Source organism: Ixodes scapularis, unplaced genomic scaffold (assembly GCF_016920785.2).
Source record: "Ixodes scapularis isolate PalLabHiFi unplaced genomic scaffold, ASM1692078v2 PGA_scaffold0__279_contigs__length_252992795, whole genome shotgun sequence".
In the NCBI taxonomy this organism is placed as follows: Eukaryota; Metazoa; Arthropoda; class Arachnida; order Ixodida; family Ixodidae; genus Ixodes; species Ixodes scapularis.
This window is the reverse complement of record NW_024609835.1, coordinates 233,123,542-233,140,030: the sequence shown is the minus strand read 5'-3', so window position 1 is coordinate 233,140,030 and position 16,489 is coordinate 233,123,542. Positions and strand designations below refer to the sequence as shown.

The 16,489-nt window shown below is 44.7% G+C and overlaps 1 protein-coding gene across 7 annotated transcripts in view; it reads left to right on the top strand.

The window, feature by feature from the left end:
- Nucleotides 1-14,960, top strand: part of LOC8054049 (mothers against decapentaplegic homolog 4) — an 83,115-nt gene extending 68,155 nt beyond the window's left edge. For all 7 annotated transcript variants that reach the window (XM_029976701.3, XM_029976730.3, XM_029976693.4 and 4 more), the window contains 2 exons: nt 3,930-4,068; nt 14,709-14,960. In XM_029976701.3, coding sequence (XP_029832561.1) covers nt 3,930-4,068; nt 14,709-14,920 — 351 coding nt within the window. In that variant the 3' untranslated portion in view covers nt 14,921-14,960. The remainder of the gene's footprint in view (nt 1-3,929; nt 4,069-14,708) is intronic.
- Nucleotides 14,961-16,489: the final 1,529 nt, after the last annotated feature.

The window sequence follows — 16,489 nt, the reverse complement described above, 5'->3', positions numbered from 1 at the left end:
CTGGTGTGCTTACCACACACATGGTTGACTTAAATTTCATAACCTTGCAGGAGTCCTTGAAAGTTCTGAGTCGGTTTGACACACTCATTTAGTTCTAAAATAATGTCCTTAAAACTTTTCCGAGAAAAGCCTGCATTCGCCAGATCATCGCCACAAGCCGAGTCGCCGCCATTTGTATTCTCAACGCCACATGCTGTACAATAGCAGTAAAGCTGGATTGAGATTACCGATAGGGTTCTGCATTTTCGGTGCAATAAAGGTGTATGCCTTTTTCCTATTTCAAAATTCGGTTTCAACCCTCAAAGGTCAGTGGGTGATAAAAGTGTAACATAACTAATGGACATTCTTCTCTTTTTTTTTTTTTTTTTTCTTTTTTGTGTGCGGGGGCGGGGGAAGGGGGGGGGGACACTTTTTAATGGAGTTGTCAGCTGTCTTTGAAATTGTCTTGCTTTATGCTGGGGAAGCTTCAACAATAAACAAGCTTTTTAAAATTAGTTTTTTTTGTGTGTGTGGTTTTTTTTTGTTTTTTTTTTTAAGGTTTCATTGGTTGGATGTTGGGTTTGGATTGTTTTCATTGTTTGAAACCTCCCATAAATTCTCAACATATGAAGAGATCTTGAAAGTTTCTTTCAGAATAAATGACGGGGCTCACAGATTGGAATTCATGATTATGGGAAGAATGCAGTACTCTTAAATATGGTGCCGGTTGGATTCTGGCAGTTGCATTTTACCGATTAATCATCTCTAGTTACTGTTGTACTTTGCATTGGTGGCTTGCCAGTTTTGAGCGTAGATGCAGTTAAGCCACCTGTACAGAAGAAGAGCATTTAGCAGCTGTGGTAAATGTTGACGAGCCGTTCTTGAACTTGACACTCATAGACAGAAAATAACTCAAACACATTTGCATTGAAGACCTCAGAAACTAAACACGGGGATTCATTAAAGTTGTATAAGTTAATTTCTATCTAGGTTACCAGTGAAATTCAAGGCTTCTTGCTTGTTCACTCTGGGTAGAGCACATGTTGATATTTGCCCCGAATGTACTTGTCCATACATGGTTCAAGACTATTGTGGTGTTTGTCCATGCTATGTGTCAAGAAAATGCTATTTTATGGATTTGCCTCGTTAGGTTGTAGTCTTAATCACGTGCTTCCGGATTGTTGCCGTTTATGTGGCGGTTGCAGACCCCCCAGGGCAGAACCGTGGTAAACACAACTGTTTGTAAACGTTCGCCCACTGCTGACGAAAGTTCCAGTACAGTGAAACCTTGTTGATTTGAGCTCGATGGGGACCAAATCTTTGTGGGAATGAAGCAGAGTTTGAATTACCGGGAGTTGCCTCCCATAGAGACGCATAGGACGGGACCTGCGTGTTAGTTTGTTTGTCATGTTTTCTCTACTAATGCCCTAGTCTGTTAAAATTGAGTTTGCATTATATAACGACACTAATCAATTTTTCTCTCGTGTAAAGGATCTCTTCATGTTTTCATTTATTTCCTAATCATATGTAAATAATTTTGGTGCCCGCATCTTAACTGCTATTTAGGTGGCTTGGGAGTCAAGCTGTGTTACAGCTTTTTCCCCTTTCACCTTCTATTTGTAAAGAGATGGCAAAATAAAGACATTTATTATTATTATTATTATTAGTTTGAATTAATGAGATTCCATCGTAAAAGAAAGGCCATATACTGTTTTGGGTTGAATGGAGGTGATACTGCACATATCACTGAAGAAAAGAAAAAAAACTTTTTTTTAATATGTAAAAATATTCATTGAAAAGACCAGCATTTTTTTTGTAAATATAAAAAAAGAAGTAGACAAAGTGTGAAAAACAAAAACGACAATGATAAGATTGCAGTGGAACCCCAATTATACGCACGACTTCCACAGGACCACGTGAAAATGTCGCATAATATGTGCATCGTATAAGCAAAAAAAAAAAACAAAAAAAACAGGCATTTCTTGAGATTGGAAAGCCAGGGAATTGCTGCCGAAGACAAAAGATTTGATCGAACGAAGCTCGGTGCTCCTATTCTGGGCTTTTTTTTCCCATTCTCCCCTGTTTTCAGTGATGTGATTGCTGCGCCAATTGCGCCAAACTGCGCCAAGGGGCTAACCCTGCTACATCTTGCTACATTTCACCAAAATATGGCTAATCTGCGCCAAGCCTGCGCCAAAGGACCGATTTTGGTCGCCTTTCAAAAACAAAACTAAACTGAAAACCGTAATTGAGCATGCGTGAGCTTGGTGGCACAAAAGACGCCGCCGGACACAAAGTACCCTACATCAATCGCTATTCGGTCTTGCATGATTTTTCCCGTCATCTCGCGTCTTTTCTTTTTTTTTTTTATTTTATTCGCGATAGACGCGTGCGTGTGCACACCCTCCGATGTTAGTGTGCCGAGTGCCAAACATGCCGCGTGGCGAGAGTTAAGGTATGTTTATACTCAAACGTAACGTCGACGGGCGTGGCGTAGCGCAGCCCGCACAGATACGGATTGTTCGCAGATATCGAGTTTCTGGTTGCCGGCCAATGAACGGCGCGCGTTCTGCGCTACGCTGCGTTCACTGCGCTTAACGTCCTAGTATAAACAGCCCTTTACTTGCGCGGCGAGAGTTACTTCGTGAGCTGAAGCGCTCGCGCGACCACAGTCGCCGTGGTCGCGCGACGTCGTATGTGTCCGTCCCCACGTCGCTACAGATATGGCGCTTTCTAAACTGAAACGCATCGACATTCCTGCTCTTGTTTAAATCATACGCTGCTAAAAAAATCCCTCCTTAACTCAATGACTGCTTGGCGAAGTTTTGATTACCTAGGTTTTTCTCGATAAGCTTTCTTTCGAGAGGGACCCCAGTACGTGAGAAATCTGCCGCGAAAGAAAGTTGATGACGAGAAGTGGGCTGAAGCAAAGAAGGCAATGTCTGCACGCTGAACCCGCACACCTCGCTTGTTTGTCTTGAGTTCAGTCGTTGCACAAATTTAAGCGCTCCAAAAACTTTTTTACCCTGATTATATCGCAATGTCTTGCATCGATACGCTCAGGTTCTTTTTTTCTGTGTGTTTAGCCTGTACCTCGTCTGCCGGCCTGGCAAGCACGCGCCGCTGGACTGTTTATTGTCGTATGCTGGACAGTTACATTTTGCATACTATTTTGGGAACCAGTTGGCGACGGAGCGGAGTGGCATGGTTTCGGTTTCGGTCGAACATTCGTTGTCTCCGCTCGCGTGACGAAGCACGTGTAACTGCAAGCCTGCCGAAGTTGCCCTCACGAGCAGGTGAACATGATTGCACGAGAGGCACCAGCCGGGACGCTTGCAATCCATTGTTTTACATTTGCTTACTTTTTATAAAAATCTGCCACGTCTGGAAACAGTAAAACAATAGCAAGTGTTTTTTTGTTTTTTTTTCGGAATTGCTCGGCAACGCCTACAGCATTGTATGCTTGTGGGATGTCTCAGCAGCAAACACACAGGCAGCGAGTTCCGCCCCAACACGTCACATCACAACACAACACGTAGTGCCCTTCGTTTGTCCAGCACTTAAAACAAATATTTATTTTTCTAAGAATATATTCTCCAAAAGTCACTTTTTTAGCTTTGAAACACTGTTTTGGCTGCTCCAAAAACCACTTTTGCTGCTCCAGAACTCTGTCTTGGCTGCTCCAAAGGCCACATTTGCTGCTCCAAAACACTGTTTTGGCTGCTCCAAAAGGTGCTCCAAAATGGCTTAGGCCAATCACATCACTGTGTTTTTCATAAGACCAGCCCGGAGGTTATATTTGTAGGTTATTACTGAAAATAAATCTCGCAAAATGAATGCAAAGGTGGCACTCCACAGCAAGGTGGGTCGAGACGAGGCCGCAAGGTTGGCCGGGCTGAGTGCCACGGGGCTGGGACGCTGAACCGGAGCGTGTGTCTCTTGTTGGACAGGTGTTCGATCTCCGCCAGTGTCACGGACAGATGCAGCAGCAGGCGCAGACGGCCCAGGCAGCTGCTGCGGCCCAGGCGGCGGCAGTGGCCGGACACATCCCGGGGCCCGCCTCTGTCGGAGGCATCGCTCCCGCCATCAGTGAGTGCTGAAACTTTGCGCCGCTCTGCGTCTGTTCCTAGGGGTCGAAACCTCGGGATTAAGGCCTTCCAGGTTCTCGCAAGTTTCCCGTAATTGTCGTCGGCCCTCTTGCACTAAGTACCCACACAGCTGACAACTTGAAGGGATGTCGAAATTCTTATTAATGACCGTGGCAACAACGGGAGGAGGGAGCAGGGCAAAAATAGAGTGGCGTAGCCATGGGGGAGGCTTATGGGGCTTCAGGCCCCCCCTTCTCCAGAATCCGGCTGAACCTATAATATACACATGCATTTTGACACCCCAAGTCAGGCAATCCAACCACCCCAGATTCCCCCCCCCCCCCCCCCCCCTCTCCAAAAAAAGAAATTTCTGGCTACGCCCCTGCAAGAGTACATATACTAGTTGTTCTATATAAATACCAACTTGTGTTTTCCACAAATCTAATATTAATACAGTAGAACCTCGTTGATACGTTCTTGGTTGATACGTTTTCCTGTCCGTTGCGTTCAAAAACGCCGGTCCCGTTTTACTTCCATAGAGATACATGTATTAGTTTCCTGCCTGTTACGTTTGCTTTCCCGGTTGTTACGTCCAAAAGTGCCGGAATCGCGGCGCCTCGGCGCCTCGGCGCCTCGGCGCGCCGTGCGCCGAGGTGCCACGCCGGCTTGAAGCGAAGCGAAGCAGAGTAGCCGAACAGCCGAACCAGAGGAGTGCAACTTCCTATACCGCCCATGGAACGCAAATTGGAAAACCCTGGGAGGCCGCAGCGCCATTTGAATCCCCTGGTATCTGGTGGCTGTACTAAAATCAACATGGCGGCACAGCGAAACCAAAACCGAAACTGCACGGCAGCGCCATTGTGTTTGGATGGATGGGTGGTAGCTTGCGCCACCTAGAGTTAAAAATATATATATTGTAGCTTTTTTTTTTTTTTGCTTGCCCGGTTTTCGCGTTGCTTTGCTAGGCTTCTGCTGCTGTGCGGCTGGTTTTCGCATTTCAATGCTGGTTAATGTGCGTTGAAACGCACACAAGCCAGCACTGAAAAGCGAGACCAGCAGCAAAGCAGCAGAAACCTTGCAAAGCAACGAAAGTGACATATACACAAAAAATATGCAATGCTTGTCCTTTTGCGCTCATTTTTATTCAACAGACAGTAGAAAATACAGACGAAATTTCTCACTGTTTTGCACACGAGAAACAAAGAAATGAACAACAAAACAGGATAAAACGTTAAGGTTACGTGCGACGAAGGTGATGATATACGTCCTCGCAAATTTGATTACAGAAGTAAGCATATAAGTAAAGACCGACGACGGTGTCTGAATTGCAACTAAAGGAAACTAAGCAATGAGTACCAAGAAAAACAGCTCAGCTCTTTGGTATTGAGCCTTCATCGAGAACCTGCCCATTCTTTTTTAATATTATCACTTAAATTTAGGAGTGAGTCACTGCTAAACGAAACGGGAAACCAGAGCGGATCGCTCTATCGCTCATCCTCAGTTAATCGAAAAATATTTAGGCTCATATTTTCACTCCTCGCGAACAGACGTGTGAATCGCTGACAACAGTGCCAAATAAACAGCTCACAGCAAAAAGTTTCCCATCTTTTAAAGCGAGCATATGTGCTCGATCTTGATATGACAAAGTCTACACAGAAGTCTCCAGTAATTTGACAATGACATATTTCTCGCGGCGAGTGAAGAGCAATCCTGAACAATGATGGGATTTGGTTTTGTGATTGGAAACCATTGTAGCTATTGCCAAAATCAAACAATTAATACTCACTACCACTGCGACAGTTAGGTTTTGTTGCAAACATCTAATCAGAAACTTAAGCAAGAGAAGACCAAAAGAGCGTACCGCACGTCCATTCGAACTCGAAACCATTGATATTCCGGCTTTCGGCAGTCATTGTTTCCCCACTTGGCACATCAGGTGGTGTGTTGATGACGAAAATCCATGCTTGATCACATTACACCAACAAGTTCCCACGAAAAAGAAAAGATAGCCGCGCGCGCACGAACGCGGGACGAATCTCGCGCCGCAACGCACTCCCAGAAGCGAAACAACTCGCCGGCTCGCGTCCCTCGCGCGTTCTAACGGTCCACCGACTTCCCGGCGCCAGCGGCCAGCGCATCTCGAGGCGCGAGTCGCGGGTTCGGAGAGAGAGAAAGCGCGCCCAGACACGTTGAAAGAGTGAAAGAGAAAGTTACGATAACAAGCTTCAAAGCCATTCACACCTTCAAAACAACTTCACTTTTATTTCGCATCATTAAATATATGAATCAATTTTATTTAAAATAAAATAACAAGTGCCAACAGCCGCTGGGAGCGCGGCAATCAGAAGCAGTTCGCCGGACCGGATAAACGTCATAAGTATACGCGGCGGGACGGAAGTAGCCGAGAGCTTCACCCCACTGGCCGAACCACGCAGCGCGGATCGCGCGGCCGCGCGGCACGCGGGCGCCCCTTTTCCCTTTACTGCCTTTACTCCTTTCCCCCTCTTTCCCGGTCTCCTCACTGGGCCGACTGGGCTTTGCTGAGCTCTGCGAAAACGCTCGTTCTCTCTTGCTCTTTCTTTTCATCTGTCCTCTCTCTCCGGCGCGAGTTGTTTACGCGCCGCACGCACGCCGGGACGCTGCACTTCCAGTTTCTGTTCCGCTCGACAGCTCGACTGCGCGAACAGTGCCGTTTCTGAGTGCGTGCGCGTTGACGACGGCCATGACATCCCGAAAGAGAAAAGCACTCTCTTTTAAAGAGAAGTTTGACATACTTCGCACGGTGGATCGAAATCCCAGCCGGAAGAGGTCTGAGGTCGCAAGAGAGCTGGGACTCGCGCCGTCAACTTTAAACAGTATCGTCGCGAGACGAAAGGAGATCGAGGCGAAGGCTCCTTTCTACCAACCAGGCTTTAAACAGGCTCGGGGGGCAAAACACGCAAAGTTAGAGGAGGCCCTGTTGGTATGGTTCAAACAAGCCCGGGCATCTTGTGTCAACATCGACGGAGGCATTCTGCGAGAAAAGGCGCAAGAGATTGCTGATCGTTCGGATATCGAGCATGGCGGACATTGTGGCCGACCTCACTACTGCCGACAACGAAGAAAGTGATGAAGACAAACAAAAAACCAGCGATTACGCTGCACCCACGTTTGCGGACGCGATCGCTGCGTTGGACACCTTGCGCCGCTACGTGAACGTTCATGACTGCGCGGAGAGTGAGGGGACTGCGGCTTCTGGAGAAACGACTTTTACTGCATACCATTAATTCGAAGCGGCAGGTGGATATTACGCGCTTTTGTGAACGTGTCTGAGTCCAAAAGAGTTCGGTAAGTGCATAAAGTAAACCATTGCATAAGAGCTGCTTTCTATCTTATATAGAGTGCCTTTAAGTGCGTTATCGGTTGCTGCGCTTTCCCGGTTGATACGCTTTTTTTCCGCGGTCCCCTGAAAAACGTATCAACGAGGTTCTACTGTAGAATATTACTCAAACTGTATTCATATCTAAATTATTAATATATTATGATAGTTTTTAAATGTGGATTGTCTGACAACATGTGAATGGAATAAAGAGCTTTTTATTTCAACAGCTAATTTTTAGGAAGGGGATTGAAGAAATATTGAATCTTGGAAAAAATATTTGACTGTTAGGCTCACTGAAAACAGGTGCCAGCATAGCAGTCTTGTCAAACTCCCACATAATTACTGCATCTAGTATGAAATAACCTGTTTGATGAAGTGGGAATGAAGTTTCGGCTTATTTCTTATGTGTTCAATTTGTTCTCACTTATTCAATGTGTTCTTATGAGCACTGCAACGAATTTCTGTTTTATGAATTATGCTGTTTATACAGCACACTGTTCCACAAGGCGTAAATAATCACCGTAACCAATTTTCTGGGTAACACGGGACTGATTTCATGTGAATCATGATGATCAAGTCTTCGGCGATTTGGAATGACTGGCTGGGCGTGCAGACTCACCCAAATATGGAAACTTAGCTTTACGTCCTGCAGTTGTAGGGTCGATATCAGGCTCCGAAATGATGCTGGGTCAAAGCACCAAAGCATTCCATCCTCTCCGGTTTGCCATGGCCTCGAGCAGGAGGTAAAGGTAGGAGTGAAGCGCGGAAGATGGTAAGTGCCGACATCGGTGGTTCCATGAGAGAGAATAAGGAAGAGAGCAACAGAAAAATGGAGAAAGAAAGCAGACATTACGTTAGACGCGTTCGCTTAGCCACGACACACTGAAGTTTAGCCAAGTTTAGTTTCTCTTCGTATAATGCACAATGCAGGCGTTTTCTCGCAAAATAGTGCTCAAGGGGATCAGGCACCAATGTTGTAAGTGATATTTGGCTGTCTCACTGCATTTATTAAACCTTCTCCAGCAATCTGAACCACCCTGGGACCACTAATGCCTGCCCTCGTGTTCCACTGTTTCGAGATGTCCAAAATGCGCGCATTTATTTTTCAGCTTAATAATTAGCTTGGTTCTTATAAATAACCAAAAGCATGTCGGTGACAACATGTTGCATATAACCGGTAACAAGTGTACCAGATATGTAGATGAGTGAAAATTTAATACTAATAATAATGCCTTTTTTTTTTTGCCGTAGTACCGACGAGCAGCTGTATTCAGGGCTCATGCGAGTCCTTAAAATCCTTGAAAACCCTTGAATTTAAAAGTAGTGTTTTCAAGGCCTTGAAAGTCCTGGAATTTATCTAGATCCTTGAAGGTCCTTGGGGATTTTCGAGTTTGACGACGACATTTAGCAGATGACACTGGAATCAGTTTCAGTTCTGATGAACATAGCCAGATCCACTTCCAATCTACAGTAAAACCTCGTTATAACAAAATGGGATATAACAAGCTAATAGATATAACAAAGCAATCATAATTCCCCTTGCTTGCTAATAGGGAAGAAATGGACATTGGCTATAACAAACTAATGGTTATAACGAAATAATTACGATCGCTCCTTCAACTTTGTTATAACGAGGTTTTACTGTACTCCTTTGTGTTATTTCCGGTACAAGATCAGAAGTGGCCGGCGTAGCTCGAACGTAAACTCGAACGTAAACTGCAAGTGAGAAATAATGCGCGGGAAATGCAAGTTCCAACGCTCATGGCTGAGCAATGACAGTTATAGGCACTGACTTGCGCCATACCCGCCGAATCCAAATCGGGCTAAGTGCAAGCCTTGCTCGAAAACGTTTGATATTGCTGCTATGGGAGAGTCGGCGCTGAAAAGTCGCATGAAAACCGCCAAACTCGACGCGAACGTGAAGGCGGCAGTGAGTAACCCGATCAAGAACTTCTTGGTGCCCTCTGTAACTGAATTGTCTGTGAACCCAATGTCCGTGAATCCAGCGCAATCACAGTCATCGGACTTGGACAGTCTGTGCAAGAAGCATGAGCTAGTAACTGATGCAGAGATTCTGTAGACACTAAAAGTAACTGTATCGCACTATTCCTACAAGTCCTGTTCACAGACAAGTGACTTGTTCAGAAGAATGTTTCCCGACAGCGAAGTCGCTCGAGCCTTCTCCTGCGGAGAGCAGAAGTCTTTGTACGTCGCGTGCCATGGTCTCGGACCTTTTTTGTTATCTTCTCTCCAACGAGAGGTAGATTTGCGTGACTATTACGTTGTCCTCTTCGACGAGTCCCTGAATGACTACTTGCAACAGAAGCATATGGATGTTCACATAAGGTACTGGGATGCGTCACACAAGGTTGCCACGGGGTATAACGTCCGTGTTTATGAGCCATTCAAAGGAGCAGGACATTGAAGAGAAACTGCTGAGTGCTCTGGAGCCTCTGCCGTTGGAGAAGATCGTCCAACTGTCAATGGGTGCACCGAATGCCAACTTGAAGGCTTTCAGAGGTCTGCAAGAACAGCTGTAGCTGAATTATTGGGTTCAGTGTTTAGATCTGGGCAGCTGTGGCTTGCACACAGTACACAATGCTTACAAAGCAGGCGTCACGGCCAGCAAGTGAAGGCTAGATGGCCTGGTCTCAAGCCTAAACACATTGTTTCAAGATGCCTGAGCACGAAGGAAGAACTTTAAAACTCTAACCGAGCAGTTTCTCGTGCAAGTTTGTTGCGCATCGATGGGAGCAAAGCTCAACTTTGCTCCCAAGTTGCCATGATGCTTCGGCCTTTTTTCATGGAATACCAAGCCAACAAGCCACTGGTATTCTTCCTGGCAAAAGACCTTGAAAGTGTGGTGAGAAAGCTGGTGACAAAATTTGTGAATTGCTCGATTCTCTGCTCAGTAATGGGCATCACCAGCATGCTCAGATTGACATGGGCGATCCAAACAACCACACCCCACTTGAGAAAGTGGACATTGGCCATGCGGCCCAACAGATTCTGAAATGCTCCAAAGTAAGTGCAAAAGATACATTTACATTTAGGATGCAGTGCAAGCAATTCCTTGTCGCTGTAACAAAGAAGATACTTGCGAAGAGCCCACTACAATTGCCCATAGTAAGAGGCCTTACTTCACTGGACCCCAGGCGAATGTGCTCGAAGCCAGACGAGTGTCTGGAATGCATCAAAAAAGTTTTGAACTCTCTCACTGCGGCAAAAAGGATCAGTGATCATCAAAGAGACACTGTGCTCGCGGAATACGCCGAGATATTGCAAGAACGAAGACACGACTTGCAACAGTTTAAAAGAACTTCGGACACCTTTTGGATAGGTTTTTTTATGACCTCCTGAAGATCAGTTTGTCACACAGTGAACTGTGGGAGGTCGTTAAGCTTCTGCTTGCCCTCAGTCACGGTCCAGCGAGTGTTGAGAGAGGATTCAGTGTCAATCGGCAGGTCGCTGTGAAAAATATGAAAGACATTTCCTACATCTCGCAGCGAATTGTATGTGACGCTGTAAGCAGGGCTGGTGGTATCTTGAATGTACATATCACGGAGGAAATCAGGACGTCTGTGGCTTCTTCAAGGCACCTCGGCCATGCTTTTTTGGAAGTGAAGAAGGAGCGGGAGCTTGAAGATGCAAGGCAAGTGAAAAGGCACTGCATTGACGAGGAAGTTGAAATATTGAGAAAGAAGAAGAAACTGGAAGGTAGTTGTTGCTGAATTGACGGCTTCAGCAGGCAATTATGCAGAGAAGGCAGAAGCCACGAGTGACCTCACATGGATCATGAAATCCAACAGCCTCGGGAAGACTGCTAAAAGCAAGGCACAGGAAATTCTGGACATTGACCTCAAAGTCCAGAAAAATAAATCTGAACTACCATGAACATTCAATGAGTGCTTGTTTGGTGTATATTTTTTGTTTAACATGTGGGACACGGCAACGTGTGTTGTTAATGTGCTTCTTTGAATCTAGCATACAAAAAGGAGAGCCCCTTAATATCTTGTCTCGTGCAATAAATATTACATTTTTAACGCATTTAGAATTGTGTTTTGTCTAAGTAAGGCTCTCAACTATTCCTTGAAAATGTCCTCGCTGGTCCTTGAAAGTCCTTCGAAACCCTTGAATTTTTGTCTTTGAGGCCAGCATGAACCCTGTGTAATGCTTTTTGTGTGGTGTACTGCATTTCCTAAGACAAATGGATATGCAATCTTTTTACAAATGGTACGAGAATGGCACACGCTCTTGGGCCATGCTCTGGCTACGTCATAGATCTTGGTGAGCGTTTCAATCAAGCTTTCTGAAAATTTTTTTTTTTTTTCGCAAATATGCAGTTTTTATGCTTGATATGTTTAGGGCAATCCCCGGAAATCGTTTTCAGTCGTTTGCAATAATAAAAAAAATATTGATGATTGGATTGTCAGTGGGCACTTCCAGTTTTTGAAACATACTCCCGCAATCATTACTGCACAGATATTTTTGAAATTTTTTGTTTTAAAGACATTGACAGGTTTTTGAGAAATTAAAGTGCACGACTATTCAGTTACAATTTTTTTTGTATATTTTCTAAAAATGATGAAATTAGTCAAAATCAATTGTTTTGCCACTTTTGAATTTGAATACAAATTTCAAGGTCCTTTTGTAATTATAATTATAATTTTAAAAGCGTTTTGTGCTTCGTGACTTAATACGGAACCAAACGATTATTGATACAAGTCGATCCATTCTGTAACTACAGCGAATTAAAAAAACCAAAAAATTGGTGCTTGTTTTTTTTTTGTTTTTTGTATGTTTGTGCTTCTCCAAGATGGTGCTCGCTGTCCATGAAAAGGTTGTAGTTAGGGATGTCGCGAACCACCCTAGGTTTGATTTCGAAAGGTTTCAACATTTTCTAAGCGAACTAAGGTTTGAATTCGAAAATTTTTGGTATTTTCGTACCGACCGAGGTTCGAACTCGAAAAATTCACAACTTTCGATCACAGTGGAGTTTCGAATTGGAAAAGTTCGAAGCTTTCACGGTCTTTAAAATTTCGAGTTAGAATATATCGATTATCTTTTTACTTGAGGTTCGATAAATTGGAAGATTTCAACTTTTCTAACTTGAAATTCGAGATATTTGAAAATTTTGAATTTCCTGGAATCTGAAATTTTAAAAATTTAAGATTTAGAAATTTTTGGATACAAAATTCGAAAAATTTGAACGCTTTGAATTTTTATACACAAAAAATTCAAAAGTTTCGAAGATTTCAAACTTCTTCCTACATAAAGTTCAAAGGTTTCGAATCTCTTTTAACGCTTATTCGAGAAAAAAAAAATACTTCAAAGATTTCGAAGTTCGAAGTGTGGTTTTCATGTTCCTCCACAGTTTCAGTTTCAAATAACGTTTTCTCGACTCACTGGTTTTCACGAAACCAGGTTTAGAAAAGTTTGGGTGGGATATTTAGACTCCGCAAAGTTGGGTCAGGTAATTAAATGAGACGACGAGTGTAAAGTTGGGTCGGGTAATTAAATGAGACGACGAGTGTCCCGGATGTGCTGGAATATTTGCCAGTGCAGAGTGACGTGTGACCATGGATCAGTAGTTGTGACCGCCAGCCGGGGAGGTCTTTAACGTGCATCACACAGTAGTGATCCCACAAACACACTGTGTTACGATACTCCTCTAGTTCGAAATGGCCAGGGACGGGCAGGAGGTTGAAGCTCAGAAAAGCCTTGAAGCGACCTGGCAAACTACTGCCCTACCCCTCGCACGCTGGAAGTAATCTGATCGAACGCCAGCCGAGTGACGCTGGCATATAGTGAATTAAGTTTGTAATTGTCCTGGAGGTTTATTTTCCGGGACCGAGGAAATGCCTCGCAAAAAGCACAGAAGCTGACACAACTCGAGGAGTGTTTTACCATACGAGTGGTGTCGGAAGAATAAAAACAGGAGGGGGGGGGGCATATGTATTGTTTGCTGCCGCTCTTCACTGCATACAAGATCGCGTAGATGGTCATTGTCGGAAACTCATTGTCAGAAGGCACTACTTGTGGCATGCTTATAGTAGTTCAAAGCTATGTCTTTTCGACCTAAATAACTGTGCCATTGATAAAAAAATAAAAAAAAAAAATAAAAACAACGATGCGGGGATAAGAAGCAAAAGAAGAAAAAAAAAACTATCAAACATTCGCCGGAAGTGTTGTATTCTTGCATATTCAAGGCTCAGAACTTCGAATAAAGTTTTTCTTACCGAAATGTGCACAGGCTAAAAGCAACACGTTTCAGGAACGTGAAGCGGAAAAAAAATGTCTTTTTTTTAATGACGTGCTGAACTTGAACAATATTAGATATCTTCTCCTATGAGTTCATTTATTCCTTAACGTGAAAAAACAATAAATACATTATTTTGTATTCTGCAGATGGCAATGTTATGTACTGTCTGTAGTGTTAATTTAAATTCAATACCTGAAACAACTTAGACGAAAAAAAAAAAAATACCAAGTTTAGGTCATAATTGCCCGTAGATACATGTTTGAACATTTCTTTGAAACTCATCTTGAATAACAATTATCACATCTTAAGACGGCACTTACCTAGGCTATATATAGATCATTCTTAAAAAGTTCAACATCTCTACCATAAATAGCTTCGGCTATAGTGCGCTTCAAATATGGCACAAACGACAATCATACCGCGATCTCAGCTTCCGCACAATTTGTGCGGTGGACGACAGCGCGCGTGGCAAGGCCATGCCGCACTTGGCTCTACACCAAAAGGCAAACATGTGCGAGAGAGAGTGGGAAAAGATTCTCCATGCATTTGAGGGGTCTACTGTTTGCTAAACAAAATGTGGTGGAGATTGCTGTGCGGCTTGCGCAATCGTAGTTGGGTTAGTGACTCCAGGATGGTGCAACGAGTCGACGACGGAGCCACATCTTGCGTACCATCTGTATTTTGAAAAGGGAGAAACAGATCAGGTTCAACAATCTCTCAACACAATTTTAGAAGACCTGAGTCATCCTTTGATGCATAACTATGTACCAAACACTCCTTGGTTTGTGCATCATTGTTTGCAAAGTCCGTAGACTTATGCCCGATCTATGTACATATTGACGTTGAGACCGGGAAGGTCCTTCGCCTAGCAGTTAAGAGAGATGGGTGTTCTTCTAGATCGGAAACTTTGAGAAGTCCCGCGGTAAATGAAAATGGTGTACGGTTTTCGACGCCAAAGGGGGAGTTTGTCGGCAGTCCTCTTCCCTCCAGACCTCTGACGCAAACCGCGTGCCCACAGGTCTGTCGGCGGCTGCCGGCATCGGGGTGGACGACCTGCGGCGGCTGTGCATCCTGCGGCTGAGCTTTGTCAAGGGCTGGGGCCCCGACTACCCCCGGCAGAGCATCAAGGAGACCCCCTGTTGGATCGAGGTGCACCTGCACAGGGCCCTGCAGCTGCTCGACGAGGTTCTCCACTCCATGCCCATCCATGACCCCAGGCCCCACGACTAGGGCCCCCCCTCTCCAATCAAAATAAATTGCGCCTGAAGTAGCGGCCTCATTTCTCTCGACCCCGGTCGCCGATGAGCTGAAGGCGGCAGCGAGGGGCTTTGGTCGTCTCACCTCCGGCATGAGCTTCCCACCTCTGGCAACGCTCCATCGTATCGTCCACGTCGAGCTTGCGCGCACGCCCAAACCACGGCTGGAGGTCAGGCGTTCGAAAGACACACCTTGTTGTTCTTACTCTGTCGGCGAACGTAGGGGCAGTGTGGCGTCCACTAGGTGAGACCACTCTGCTTGGTGAAGTGCTCCGTTTTGTCCTATCCACGACCCCGGGCCACGCGATTATGCAGGGCCGGCCACCTTTACCCCTGTCTAATTAAAATAAATCGCGCCACAAAATGTACCCCTGCCCGTTTCGATCTGGATGGCCACCGCACCGGCACGTGGCCGTTTATCGTTACTGGGCTTGTTAAAGACCCCAAGTTAGGAGTGGTACTGCACAATAGAGACCCCAAGTTAGGAGTGGTTCTGCACTGTCGAGATCTCAAGTCTACAGAGGAGAGACCAGGTGTCCATTGGGGCTGACTAACTTTGTGCAGTCTAAACGTGCGCGCAACTTGCCCAAGGTCCGTAGCTTGTAGATTGTGGTGTGCCACGAGTAATGCGTCCTGATCAGCCGATTACTGGAATGTCATTTGACGAAACTGGCGTTAAATTGTCCATTTGACAGGGGTTTTAGATTGCTTGTCAGAAGTGATACTTCGCTTCAAGTACCGTACAAACTGATGTCATCCACATGAGGTTTTAAAAAGCTAGACTTCCGAGTTGAGTTTTTCAATTGGCAACACTGCTCCTAATAGCGCAATGCTGTATTAATTGAAGCCACCAGGAAATAACTGAAGGAATAGCTGCCTGCAAAGAAGAAATCGGTTGTGAGTGACGTACGAGGTAGGTAATCTGTATAAAATCGACAGAGGCCAAAATATGCGAGAATGGCCGCAATCTCTTTGCTGCAAAATAATTGGTTTGCTGAGCTAGGCTTGTACAGATGCATCCTTGATAGCACTGCAGATGACTTTCTGGGGTGGAGTAGGACACTGTAACAAGGGTGTGTACGACCTGTGAGATAGCAGTGTGAAAATATAATGACAGTCATAGGCGTGTGTGTCACGTCCATTTTTTGTTTTCAGTTAAAATTTTTTATGATGTAGCAAAACATGTTCACACTGTGGAACGGGCCTTTTTCTTTTTTTTTGCAAGATACGCTCTAAAAAAAGAATGTATATCTTACATCCCTTGTTGCATATAATACAGTCCAAAACTTTGGTTGGACGTGCAGCGCACTGACGGTGAACCGACGCTGCCAACTCTCACGAGCAGTTTGATAACCGAGTTGTACAACTTATTAAAATAGCTAATGTATGTGTGACTTACTGCAAAAAAAGTAATTGGGGTTTTCTTGGCTCTATGCAAAACCTTAGTGTTTTTTTGTTTTTTTTTTGTAGTCTGATAGATACTCTAGTTGTTTAATAAGTTATATTACACCGTTACCAAGCCTCTCGTAAAAGTTGGGGCTGT